The 14,316-nt window shown below is 44.5% G+C and overlaps 1 protein-coding gene across 1 annotated transcript in view; it reads right to left on the bottom strand.

Annotated features, from left to right (window-relative positions):
• UBR4 (ubiquitin protein ligase E3 component n-recognin 4) overlaps nt 1-14,316 on the bottom strand; it is a 351,227-nt gene that overhangs the window by 11,697 nt on the left and 325,214 nt on the right. Inside the window, 1 exon segment of the mRNA XM_029579045.1 lies at nt 13,916-14,140. Coding sequence (XP_029434905.1) covers nt 13,916-14,140 — 225 coding nt within the window.

Here is a 14,316-nt window from a genome sequence, read left to right on the forward strand (position 1 = left end):
TCGTAATGTGTTCAGAGAGGAAGGAGTAGATCTAGGTGAAAAATATTTTAGTAGTGCTTTGGATATGTTTAGAAGAGAGGAATCAAAGATGGTCCCAAAGTTATGGGCTGAGGGGATGGGAAAATAAGAAGTTCTGTCTTGGCCATGTTAAGTGAAAGGTGGCATTGGGTTAGCCAGATGGCAATGTAGATAAGCAGCTTGAGATTTGGGACTAGATTCCTGGTAAAATTTCTGGTGTAGAGAGGCTGTTTTGGGAGTCATTAGCATACAGATGGTACTGAAATCATGGGAGGAAGAGAATGCGGAGAAAGAGAAAGAATAGCGCCCAGGACAGAGGCACACCAATTGATAGCAGGATACCAGTGGAGGATGATCCACCAGGGATACACAAATTGTGATGGGAGAATTAAGAAGAGAACCAAGACAGAAGAGTCTTGACATTCAAGTGAGAACAGAGTATTGAGGAGTAGCCAGTGAAGAAGAAAGCATGTGCTTATTAGGAAATGCTGAATAGGGAAGAATCTGCACCAGTATGCAAAATCTACAGCAAAAGGCACATTAATTTTCCTGGTTAGCCCCACCTTGATGGTGGGAAAATGAATGGAGAATCCGTTGAAGGAAACAATAGTGAACTATCTACATATCAGTGGGTTGCTAGATCTGAGGCAGCATGGATTCATCAAAGGAAGGTCCTGTTAGACAAATCTACTTGATTTTGTTTGATTGGATGACTAGAGAATTTGATCAAGGAAGAGCACTCAATGTGATTTAATTGGATTTCAGCAAAACTTTTGATACAGTCCCACATAGGCAGCTCATAAATAAAATAAGCTTGGAAGTGAATTACAAACTAGTTGATTGACAGGAGACAATGTGTAATGGTTAATGGAACTTGCTCTGAAGAGAGAACAGTATTAAGTGGAGTGTTCAAGGATCAATTTTGGGACCAGTTCTGTTTAATATCTTAATGAGCGACATTGCAGAGAGGCTAGAAGGAAAAAAAAATCAGTAAAGTGCTTGTTCATCCAGGTTTGAATGGAGTTTCTGGGCTGTATTTTGTCTTTCAATGGCAAACGGATCCCCAAAAGTTTTCCTTGTCCTCAGAAACACATTGATCCTGAACGTGGTCTTCACCTTCACCCCTTTGATTCACCCAGACCTTCTGCATTGGACTTCACCCCTTTTTCGATTCACCCAGACCCTGATGCATTGGACTTGGGGCCGAGAGAAGTGTCTTCCAAGCAGCAGAGCCCTAGACTGGAGCTGCACCCATGTACATTTCTCTTCACAAAACCTTTACTTGTAGAGCATTATGATGCCACCCTGAATAGGAGCTCATAGTCATAAAAGCAGAATTACAAAATATTACCTTGAGAGAATCCCATCCTGGGATGCTTACTGACCAGCAAAATATTAAGTACCTTTGATCAGTTAAAGCCCTGAACCTGCAGGAAATGTAGTGGGCACTATTCTTCAAAGTTTGACTTCCAAATCTCCTAACACACGGAAGCTCAAAACGGAAAGGCAGATGCCCTGTCCCATGAAGAACACCACTATCTCGATCCATCAGCTAAAAAAAGAAGCCCCTTCCCAACATCATTAATTCTTGCAGGATTGCTAGAGCTACCCGTGCTGCCGACTTGCTTGTGCTAATCCATACTACATAAATGCAAACCCCCCTGAATCCAAAGGGAAATATTAATCCCTCAGGTTTGTTGCTCCAGGACTGCAGGGTGAGGGGGAGCTCTTTTAGCACCTCCAGTACCTGTATATAACATCTGGCTCCACTAGGCTAGAGACCCTCCAACTCTGCCACGATTCCAGTTTGGCAGGTCACCCTAGCCAAGCCAAGACCACTTGCTTGCTTTCTCAAACTTTTTGGTGGCCAGAGAGAATCCAAATATTTACTCTTGCAAAATTCACATCCGAAATAAGGTACAGAAGGCTCAAATGGTGGGCCTGCTATAACAAATAACACCTTCTAGGCTGTAAGCCTCAATAAGTTTTGAATACATCATAGACTTTTCACTCTTCCAGGACAATACCATGGTTTTTATCATTGACCTCCTTGCTAAAATTGCCCAATTCATATAAACATAGAAATGATGGCAGAAGACCAAACGGCCCATTCAGTCTGCCCAGCAAGCCTTCGCACTCTTTTTTTTTTCTCCTCTCTCATACTTATCTGTTACTCTTGGCCCTTAGTAACCTTTTGGTTCTATTTCCCTTCCACCCCCGCCATAATGCAGAGAGCAGTGTTGGAACTGCATCTAAGTGAATATCTAGCTTAATTAGTTAGGGATAGTAACCGACGCAATAAGCAAGCTACACCCATGCTTGTTTACCCAGTCTATGTAATTCAGTCCTTGTTGGTTGTGGTCTGCATATAGATCCACTTTTCTTCATTCTCCCCTGCCATTGAAGCAGAGAGCTATGCTGGATAGGCATTGAAAGTGAAGCATCAGGCTTATTTGGTTAGGAGTAGTAACTGCCATAACCAGCAAGCTACTCCCCGCATTTTTTGTGAATGGAAATCCTCCCCCCCACTCACCATTACCTCTTGCCGTTGAAGCTTAGAGCAATGTTGGAGTCGCATTAACTGTGCGTATGTTTATTGAATAAGGGTATTATCTCCAGGTAGTAGCCGTCATTCCCGCGAGCCACCCACTCTTCATACACATCCTCTAGACTTTATAGATCCACAGTGTTTATCCCACACCCCTTTGAAGTCCTTCACAGTTCTGGTCTTCACCACTTCCTTCGGAAGGGCATTCCAGGCATCCACCACCCTCTCTGTGAAGAAATACTTCCTGACATCGGTTCTGAATCTTCCTCCCTGGAGCTTTAAATCGTGATCCATGGTTCAGCTGATTTTTTTCCGACGGAAAAGGTTTGTCGTTATCTTTGGGTCATTAAAACCTTTCAAGTACCTGAAAGTCTATATCATATCACCCCTGCTCCTCCTTTCCTCCAGGGTGTACATATTTAGATTCTTCAATCTCTCCTCATAAGTCATTTGATGAATACCACTCACCTTTTTGGTCGCCCTTCTCTGTACCGCCTCCATCCTGTCTCTGTCTCTTCGGAGATACGGTCTCCAGAACTGAGCATAGTACTCCAGGTGAAGCCTCACCAAGGACCTGTACAAGGGGATAATCACTTCCCTTTTCTTACTCGATATTCCTCTCTCTATGCTTGCCCAAGGCAGGCATAACTTGAGCGTGCCGGTGGGCTGCCGGAGCACTCGACCCCGCCCCTGGACCACCAGCCCAAACCGCCGCCACACCCCCGGCCACGCCCCCAGACCACCCCTTTTTGCAAACCCGGGGAGGTCTACACGTGTCCCGGGGCTTGCACTCGGCACGCACAGGGGCAGATTTTCTTGGGTTGAAAATCCCCCCCGTTGCACACGTGACACGACACCCGCCCACACATGTGCACGCAGATATTAAAATCGGCTGCGCACGTGCATGCGAGAATAGTATTTTATAATATGTGCATGGGACCCGCGCATGTTATAAAATCGCTGCGTCCATGTGCACGCAACAGGAATCGCATGCACATGGACGCACATGCGCATTTTTTAAATTCTACCCCTTAGAAAGCAAAGCATATTATGTGGAGTTAGAGCAGCAGGCTGTGAACCAGGGAAGCTCGGGTTCAAATCCAACCTTGTGACATTGTATAAATCCCTTCACCCTTAGTTGCTTCATGTACAAATAAAGGCCGATGCAATACCATGTGCGCGGCAAAGCGTGCAGTTTACCCCTTCGTGTGTGTACATTTTTGTGAACAAACGTGACTGCCCATGCTGCAAAGAGTTTTGCGCACAATGTGCATTTAAGTTAGAGCCCTTGCATGGAAATTCCATGCTAATAATGGCACTAGCTATTATTCCCCAAGGAGAGAGATGCACAGGCTTACCTCCTGTTTTTCTAGTGCTGGAAAATTAACTGCTAGTTTGAGGCAGAGTAAAGTTTCCAGGGCCAATGTTAGTTTACTGGCAGAAGCTGGAGTTCCAGTGCTGGGACCTGCAGTCAGTATTTTACATGCAGAAAACATGCTTTGTGTACAAAAAGCATGCTTTCTGTATATAAAATATGATTTCTGCGTTCAAAATAGTGTGCAATAACCATGTTTTCTTGCATAAAATGTCAGTTATGTGCACAAATCATGTTTTCTGCTCATAAAACAGGATTCATGCTTAAAAATGCTTTCTGTGCAGAAAGCATTTTTTGTGCTCATAAATCAGATTTTACATATGGAAAATGATTTGTGCACATAAACTGTATTTCCTGTGCTTAAATATGATTTATGCACATAAATCATGGTTTGCTGTGCGCTAACTCCCAATGTATTAGCATACCACAGCTTACTGCATCGGTAGTTATAAAAAAAGAAATTAAGTAACTGTTCAACTGTGTGCTAAATTTCAGCACACAGTTTTAATGCTCAACTTTTTACATTGGCCCCTTAGAGTGTGAACTGTCTGGAGACAGTGAAATATCTTTAGTACCTGAATGTAATCTGCTCTGAAGTGGCTGACCAGTCACAAAAGGTGGCACAAATACAAAATTAAAAATATGACACATTACAAAGGCATCCAGTATACTATCAGCAGAGAGAGAGAGAGAGAGAGAGAGAATGATTTTGTTATGACCTGAGTTTACATAACATCTGCAGAAAGCTAAACTCTATGCATCTATCATGCTGTGGTAAATTCAACCATCACATGGCTTCATATCCAATACATATTTATAATAATGAGTTTGTTTGAAGTGTCACTCCCCTGTAATGTGTTACAAAGAGATACACCAAGCTACATTGTGATTCATTTTCCATCATCCCTATAGTTTCAAGATGAAGAAATCACATTAAGATAATAAGCAGCTAGGCTCTAGACTGAAAATTATCTTAAATATAAACACAGAAGCAGGCTCTTCCCTGATAAGCTGTAATTAGGATGAATAATCAGCAGCTGTAACAGTATATTTTGTCGTCATCCCTGACCTGAATGTCTCTCTAATTTCTCCATCTTCTCAGCCCAATTTTCTCATAGCTCTCATGGTGTTGCACAAGTGAGATGTTTATAACTCCACCTCCATTTCTGCCTTTCACCCCTTTGTTGTTCTTTACCTCTCCACTGTTATTTGTCCTTCATCTTGCTCTTCTTGTGTATCTCTTCCCCAACGCTATCATTTTCCCATGAATTCATCTCTCCTCCTGTCTCTCCCTCCATCTCAACTGGAAAAATTACTTACCTGATAATTTCATTTTCCTTAGAGTAGACAGATGGCCTCAGAACCAATGCTCCCATGCCAGCAGATGGAGGCTCAATTAGGCTGCAAAGCTGACTGCAAAGCTCTAAAGTGACCTCAGCTCTCCAATATTCTCTTCAAAAGCCACTGTGGACATAGTAGTGAAGAGACTCGACTAAAAATATGATTAAAAGCGGATAACCGTAACTGTACTCAACCAACCGTAAACATTGAACTTCAGTAAGAATATAGGTATCCTAATCTAGGGACTGGATGAACACTTACTAGTGATCTCTTGGTTTTGAGGCCCACTCCACGGGAGGACCCTTGGCGCAGTTCTTGGGCAGCCGAGGATGGGATGCTGAGTCCATCTGTCTACACTAAGGAAAACAAAATTATCAGGTAAGTAATTTCTCCATTTCCTAGCGTGTAGCCAGATGGACTCAGGACCAATCGGATGTACAAAAGCTACTTCCAATCGGGCGGGAGACCGCCCGTGCAAAGGCTGCATCCTCTCGGGCCTGTATGTTCAGGGGATAAAACCTGGAAAAGGTGTGCAAGGAGGACCAAGTTGCCACTCAACAGATTTCAATGGGAGACAGCAGTCTAACTTCCACCCATGAGATTGCCTGAGCCCTAGTGGAATGAGCTCTCATCTGAGAAGTTAATGGCTTTTCAGCCTCCACACAGGCTCCCGTGACCACCTCCTTAATCCAGCGAGCTACGGTAACTCACGAAGCTGGTTCGCCCTGCTTCTTTCTGCAGTGAAGGACAAACAGGTCTTTTGGACCGGTTCTGAGATTTCCAGATACCGCACTAAAAGTATCTTGAAATCCAAATGACGGTGGAGACGATATTTCTCTGCATCCTCGAGTTTATCTAGGGATGGCAATGAAATGGACTGTTTCAAATGCAACTCCGAGACTACTTTAGGCAAGAAGGATGGGACAGTACATAGCTGTAATGCCCTTGGAGTCAGCTGGAGGAATGGCTCCTGGCACGACAACGCCTGTAGTTCAGAGATGCAACGTGCAGAGCATACAGCCATCAGGAACACAGTCTTCAAGGTCAATAAGCATAAGAAAAGACTTTGCAGCAGGCAAAATAAAGGACCTGCCAAGAATTCCAGTACAAAATTGAGATTCCACAAGGGGGCTGGTAACCGTGAGGTCGAAGGTGCTTCACTCCCTTCAGAAATCAGGCCACGTCAGGATTGGTCGACAGGGGCAGTTAAGGGCCAAACCTTTATTCAAGCCATCCCGCAAAAATTCCAGAATACATGGGACTTTGATCACTTGAGGGTTGACACAGAGTTCCTCGCACCAGACCTCAAATACCCTCCAGACCTGCACGTACGCTAAGGACATGGAGAACTTCTGAGCGCGGAGTAAGAGGACAATTACAGCTGCAGAATATCCTCACTTCATCAGGTGAGCCCTCTCTCAAGGACCAGACTGTAAGACATAATAGAGTCAGATCCTTGTAAAGGACTGGTCCCTGCTGTAACAGGTCCCTGTGCGGTGGGAGGAGCAGGGGATTCTCCACCAGTAGTCTCTGCATGTCCACATACCACCGATGCCTGGGCCAATCCGGAGCTACCAGTAGGATTAGTCTCCTGTGGCGTTCGATTCTGTGAATGACCCTGCCCAGCAGGGGCCATGGAGGAAAGGCATGTAAGCAACTCGTCTTCTGGCCAGATCTGTCGAGGGCGTCGATTCCCAGGGCCCATGGATCTCTTCTGTGACTGAGGAATTGAGGAACCTTCGAATTATGGGATGTGGCCAGCAGATCAATTGATGGGAGGCCCCAACGATCTATCATCAGTTGAAATGTTTTGGAATGCAATCCCCATTCTCCTGGATTCCAGACTCTCCCTGCTTAGAAAGTCTGCTCTGACATTGTCTTTTCCTGCGATGTGGGAGGCTGAGATCATCTATAGATGTACCTCCGCTAACTCCATCAGGAGATCTATCTCCTGTAACACTTGTGGGCTCTTGGTTCCTCCCTGGCGGTTGATCTAGGCTACAGTCATCTCGTTGTCAGACATCATGCGGACCGTCTGGCTCTGTAGTCAGGCTGAACTGTAAACATGCCAATCTGATTGCCCAGGCTTCCAGGCGATTGATGTTCCAGAGGACCTCTTCTTCTGTGTACCGTCCTTGGGCCATCTGCTCCTGACAGTGTGCTCCCCAGCCCCAGAAACTCGCATCTGTTGTGAGAACCAGCCAGTCCAGGAAGGTCAGGGACACACCCTTGTTCAGATGAGCTTCCTGTAACCACCACTGTAGGAGACAGCAGACTCCCGTCGGTAGGTGGAGATGAATCAAATAGTTCTGAGATTGTGGGTTCCAACGCGATAGCAGAGAGCGTTGAAGAGGACGCGTGTGTATTCTTGTCCACAGCACTACTTCCAGGGTTGCTGCCAACAACTTGGAGATAGCACCACACCGTCAGGCATACCATGTTCACCAACTGACGCACCTGGTACATCAACTTGTGTCCATGTGGATGGAAGAAAGACTTTGTCCCGTCTGGTGTCGAACTGGACTCCCAGATACTCCAAGGACTGGGAGGGCTTGAGGCTGCTCTTGGCCAGGTTTACTACCCAACCAAGTTCCTGTAACAAGGAGATTACCCTGTTGGTTACAAGGAGGCTCTCTTCCACAGACTTGGCCCGGATCAGCCAATCATCCAAGTATGGGTGCACCAGGATCCATTATTTTCTTAACACTGCTGCCACGACCACCATGATCTTGGAGAAGGTACTGGAGGCGGTGGCTAAGCCAAAGGGTAGCACCCGGAATTGATAATTACAACTCAACATCGCAAAGTGTAGAAAATGGTGTTCCTGTCAGATTGGAATATGTAGGTAGGCCTCAGATAGATAAGGAACTGTCCAATTGTATGGCCATTATTATAGAGCGTAAGATCTCCATACGAAAATGAGTTATTTGCAAGTGATGGTTGATGCTCTTGAGGTCCAGGAAGGGGCAAAATAAACCTTCCTTCTTGTGTATGACACAAATGGAATAATGCCCCATATTTTCCAGGGGCGTAGGTACTGGACTACGGTCCTTAACCTGAGGAGCCTTAGAATTGTAATCTCCACTGCCTGCTTCTTGTGCTGGGAGAGGCAAGGAGACAACATGAATACATTCCGAGGAGTGCTGTGAAATTCCAGTGCATAGCCTTCTTGAATGACTTCCAGTACCCATTTGTCCTAAGTAATCTAGACCCACCATTGGTAAGAGAGACAGGTGACCCCCTATTTCCTCGTCCCGAAGGTGGGTTGGTAAAATCTCTTTGTGGGTTTCGGGATGAGATTGAACCCAAATCTGCCCCTCTCCTGGGCTGTTGGGGACGAAAGGACTGGGACCTCCCAAGGGGTCGCGACCTCTGAAATGTCGAATTTCTGTAGGGGCAAAAACACTAGGAATCCCTGGAACGACCCTTCACAGGCGAGGGGCGAGGTAGCTACTTCCTCTTATTCTCTGGTAACCGGGGAACTGGAGACTCACCCCATTTACTGGCCAGATTTTCCAACTCATTCCCAAATAGGAGTGATCCTATAAAGGGCATCTTTGTAAGATTTGCTTTGAAGGTTGCGTCAGCCACAGCTGATATCTGGCCACATCATTGAGGCCACTCCCCTGGCCAAAGTAGGGACTAAATCAGAGACTGTGTCTGCTAAAAAGGTGGCAGCGGGTTCCATAACTGCTCTGGAATTCACCCCGGAGTCAATCTCCTGAGAGAAAAGCAGACACAAACGAGACGCCAGAGCACAACAAGATCTGTAAGGTCAAGCGTCAAAGGCTTGTTTAAGGACACACTCAATCCATCTATCATGCGATCTTTTAAGGCTGCTCCTCCTTCCACTGGGATATAGTTGCTCATTTAGAGATGGCATAGACCAGTACATCCACTTTAGGAAAATGCAAATGTTCCCTTACCGCTGGGTCCAGAGAGTATAGAGCTTCCAATGTTCTGCCCCCTTTAAAATTTGCTTCTGGGGCATCCCATTCCAGATCAATCAACTCCTGGATGGCATCCATCACTGGAAAGTAGCAGGAGGCCTTCGGCAGGGAAATCAGAATGGGATTCTTTTTTGGTTCCGGCAATTTCAGGGTCTGGGAAACCAGGACCGGCAATTCGTTTCTATGGAAAAACTATAACATGGTCCGATAAAGTTCTAACCCAGGAGGAATTTCCCCATCTTCTAAGGAATCTGTATCCTCCTCTTCGTCCATCACATCCAGGTCCCTGCCAGGGTTATCCTTGATAAGGCGAAGCATACCTTGGAGTCTGCCTGTAGGAATGTGATGGGCCACCAGTTGAGGTGCCGGTCCGGACAAGGGCAAGAGAGGCAAATAGACTGTGCCTGCAAAAGGCTTGAAGCCCCTGGAAAAACTCCATCCAGGAAAAGGCAGCCGGGTCCATGCCTAATCCAGGAGGTTCTGGGGTGGGCCCAGTTGAATTTCCCTCTCCCACGGATGAACCAGTCAAGGGGACACTAAGGTCTGGCGTATGTCCAGTTAAGGCAGTGGCTAACCCATCTTTGGAATGGGAGGAGACTGGCTTAGCAAAGTCTGAGGAGGTCAATTCTCCTTGGGCTTCCTCGAAGCACCGACCTAAGCGCAGAGAAAAGTATGCATGTACTTTTTCCTGCTCATACTCCCCAGATAATTTTTTAAAATTTGTATGGAAAGCATGTTGTATGATCAAAAAATGTATATAGTTGCAGTGGATAAGCATGGACTCCCCTACTTTGGAACAATGACTTATGCAAAAATTATCTGTTTTAAAGAAGTCTAGTAAGAGGCGGAAGCATTTCTGGAATTATGGTGCCCAGTTTTTACTTCATTACCTCCTATGCTCCACAGTTTGATTGTTAATTCTTTAAATATTGTATAGTCTATCATCCACGATTCTTGTGTGTTATTGTGGGAGGAAGAGGTAAAAAATGAGTGGGAGGACAACACGGGTATTATAATTGTATCTATAATGTATAATGTGAGGTGTCTGGAATTGAAGACTTATTTTGATGTGAGAATGGCAGAAGTTGTTTGGCCAATAAACAACTTTTTCCTCTATCAACCCACATAAATCAGGGGTGTACAAGCATACATCCTTTTGAAAATTATTCCTCAAAAGTCGCGGAACAGGACGCACTGTCTTATTGTGGATTTGTAAATGGTCTGAAGTTAGGACTACATGGTCCATTTTCCCAATGGAGAAAGGTAAGTATTAGAATGGGACCAGTGTCTAACTTATTCATTAATGATCTAGAAAAGGGTGCAATGAGTGAACTCATAAAATCTGAAGATAGCACAAGTTTGGCGATGTCACCAACACAGTCTCTTAGTTCTTCTGTAACTGGATGCTGTCCTTTAGTCTCTGCATGGCCAGATCCAATGAGACTTCAAGAGTCACTGAACTTGTGTCATGTGGAAACATGCAATGGGACTTGCACAGAAACAGAGATGTTGGCAGAAAAGAACAAACGGGTCCAGAGAGACTGCAGATTTGTACCTGCCCAAGGTGCTGTCACTGGTCTTACTTGATCTGCAGCCCTGTAACTCCTTCTGCCACTCAGTTCCTTTGTGTTTATCACATGCATGTTTGAATTCTGCTATTATTCTGGCTCCTATAATCTTTGTTTCAGGTGTCTGCTACCCACTCGGTGGAAATATTTTCTTACATTCCTTTTGAGATGCCCTCTCTTCGGCTTTCTTGAATAATCAGCCTATGGAAAACACTATCTTCTGATACTGTATTGAAACCTGATAGACATTTGAAAGTCTGTATCATATTTCCCCTTTTCCTTCTTTCTTCAAGTAAATCTTTGGCTCCTTCAATCTCTGTGTATGGTTTATAGCACAGGTCCATGAACTATTTTGGAGACTGCTAGTTCTTCACTTCTAAACGGCATGTTTTAGTTATTTTTTATTAAAGCTTAGTTAGCATACCTTTGAGCATTTTTTCAAGTTTTTAAAATCTTTCATTATATCTGCACCTTATGGCATGTCTACTCTTGCAAATTTGGATATAATCTGCAAACAGGCACATCTTCCCTTCCAACATGTCAATCATACAAACAACTGAAGGGGACTGGGTTGAGCACAGATTCTTGTAGCACAAGCTGATCACTTTTCCTTCACCTGTATGGACTCTGCTGACTACCATTCTCCTTGGTCCTGTTGCACAACCAACTTCTTACCTAGTTTACAATTTTTCCTCCAGCTCCCAGACTGGCCAGCTGATTCACCACTATTGTTTGGACACTGTCAAAAGGTTTCATGGAAATCCCGATAGGACACATTTAATTTACCCCCTAAATCTATTACTCTGGGGGAATTATGAATAATTTGTGCAAAATATCCCTCCGAGACAGAATTAGGCACGAGTACCAGGAAGCAGTAGCAGCAATGGAGGCCTGCACAGGCAAAGACGAGAGATCAGCTAAAAGCAAGAAAGCAGCCGAGGTGGGCGAGCCTACGTGGACCAGAAGACAGTTGCTGGGATGAGGGGAGAGAACTGAGGGGAAGCAGAGAGAAAAAGCTGAGAGGTTCAAGCCTTGTTGGGGGCACAGAGAAAAGGCTGGGGGGGGGGGGAAATCACTGAAGCAGATCTGGGGAGGGCGTCAAGTCTGGTAGATGGGGAGAGGGGGGAGAGAAAGCTTAGGGTCTTGCTGGAGGATAGGCAAAGAGAACACAGGGCAGAGGGCTCTGAGCCTGGAGGAGCAAGGAGAATGAGCTGTGGGGTGGGGTAAAAGAATTAGGGGAAAAGGATGAGAGAGAGGGGTTAACCCCAGGGGAATGGCAGAGATAACAAGCAAACTGGGAGACTGAGCCATGAGGAAGGAGAGATCCAGCATGGGGAAAGGGGTTCAAGCCATAAGCAGGAGAGAGCTGGGAAGAGTCATTGAACCTGAGGGATGGCCAGGCTTATGATGGGAAAATTCAGCACAAAAAAAAAAAAAGTATTCTCCATCTTTAAGTAAATGTTTTTCTGTATAGTATTATAAATTATTACTCAAAGTCAGCAAATATAGTGTGTTGTCTAAACAAATAAAGTCTGTGGAATTTTAAAATATTGTGCGCAGAATTTTTGTGCACAATTCCCCCAGGAGTTTCTGGTCACATCATCAAAGAAAAAAATCAATTTGTTTGGCAAGATTTTCCATTTGTGAAGCCACATAGCCTTTAATGCTGGAAGCCACTGGCTTCAAGGCTAGGCAGTAGATCTGTTCTTCAGTCGTACATTCATTATTTTGCCCACCACTGATGAGAAACTAACAGGTTTGCAGTTTTCCAGTTCCTCCTCCCTTCCTAGCCTTGTGAAGGAGGGCCAAATCTCCTTTTCAGACACTTTCCCCTCTTGGGAGTTTTCGAATGTTCAGATACATGTTTCACTTTTGGTACTGATAGTTAAGGCACCCACTATCATGGGCACTATTGATAAACTAAATATAATGTGGAGTATGACTTTAAGCAATCAGAATGACTGGAAGAGAGGATGTTAGTTTCTCTTCATTGTTTTGAATGTTTGCACCAATTACTTTAAAAAAAAAAAAAAGATAAAAACAAATTTTTTGACTGCGTTAGCAATATTCTTTTCAGTTAAAGTAGCAGTGGCTAAATAAATCAGGGTCCTATATACTGTAGACTCTTAGCAGAGCATGTGCAGGCATCACATCACTATGCCAAGTACAAACACGGAAGAGACTGTGAGCAATTTTATAAAAACTGGGTGTTACCATAATAAGCGTACATGTTTCACCCCTCCCTTCAGTCTTGTCGCCTCACATGGCGTGCCAGGGCAGCACAGAGAACTCTTACTGGGCTCGAGGACTGAAGGGACCTCTCCTTCCTCACTCGTGCTCCCTACTGCTGGCAGAGGATGCCATAATAAGAGTAACAGCCATTTCTCTTCCCTCTATAAGACAGAGAGGGGGGGGGGGGGGGTCACTGCTATGGAGAAATGGACTCCAGCTAACCCCGACTCAAATGCAAGTCTCCTGTACTACAATACTATAGCCTGAGACCAGGAAATAACTCAGGTGGCTTTTTTCATTCCAAAATGGGGTAAAAAAATGTTCTGCATCAGAATAAAACAGAAAGGAGATCTAGGAACAGGACCAATGGAGGAAGCAGGAGAATCAGCAAATCAAAGCTGATATTTAGAACTTAGCTACTAATGTTGCTTCTGGGTTAAAAATTAGGCTCCGTGTCATAAGAAACATTAATGCTGATCTTTCTTACCTAGACCGTTCCAGAATGCTGAGACAGGAGCTGAAAACAAGGACTAACTTGTTTGTTTACCTTGCAGACAAGTGGTCAACCTAGTTAAAAGCCTTTGCAAACGCCTTTAAACAAGGAGTTTAAGATCTATTCATATTATCACTATTACCTTCCTAGTTTCTCTGCTTCTTTACGTAAGAAAAACTGTCAATCCAGATAATGAGGCAGAGAACACTAATGATAGTTGATCTTTACTTTATCTAATTAAAGTAAAAGGATAACAAAAACAAATGTAGACATCAGGTTGGCAGCAGACATGTTGCTATATGGTTGAGTACTATAAACACTAATAAATCCAACTGTATAATCATGACAACAAGTTACAGTTCCTGAAGAATTTTTTTTTTTTTTACTAACCTGCTGGCTCCCCCTGGTGACGCCACTCGTGCATGTGCAGTAACAAGCAATCTCCTTAGGATGTCAATTCGTACAGCCTTCCATTTCTCTGGGGACAAGATGTGAAGTGCCAAAACTGTATAGTAGTATGGACCATCCACCTCGCAGGCACTTTCCACCCATTTTTCCTTGGGCTGTTCCATAAAACTCTGCAGGTTCTTCTCTTCTCTGGACGTTGCTCGTGTTCTACGGAAGTCAGAATGATGGGATCGACACCTTCCTTCAGAATCATTTTCTCCTCTTCTAACACTGTTCAAAACTCTCCAGTCTCTCCCCTCCAAATTCTACACTACTGCAGACTAAAACTTAAAGTTGTGTGCTACATGTAAACAAGCTGGTCATCGTGGCATCAGTCTAACCCA

This window comes from Rhinatrema bivittatum, chromosome 15, assembly GCF_901001135.1.
Source record: "Rhinatrema bivittatum chromosome 15, aRhiBiv1.1, whole genome shotgun sequence".
Classification (NCBI taxonomy): Eukaryota; Metazoa; Chordata; class Amphibia; order Gymnophiona; family Rhinatrematidae; genus Rhinatrema; species Rhinatrema bivittatum.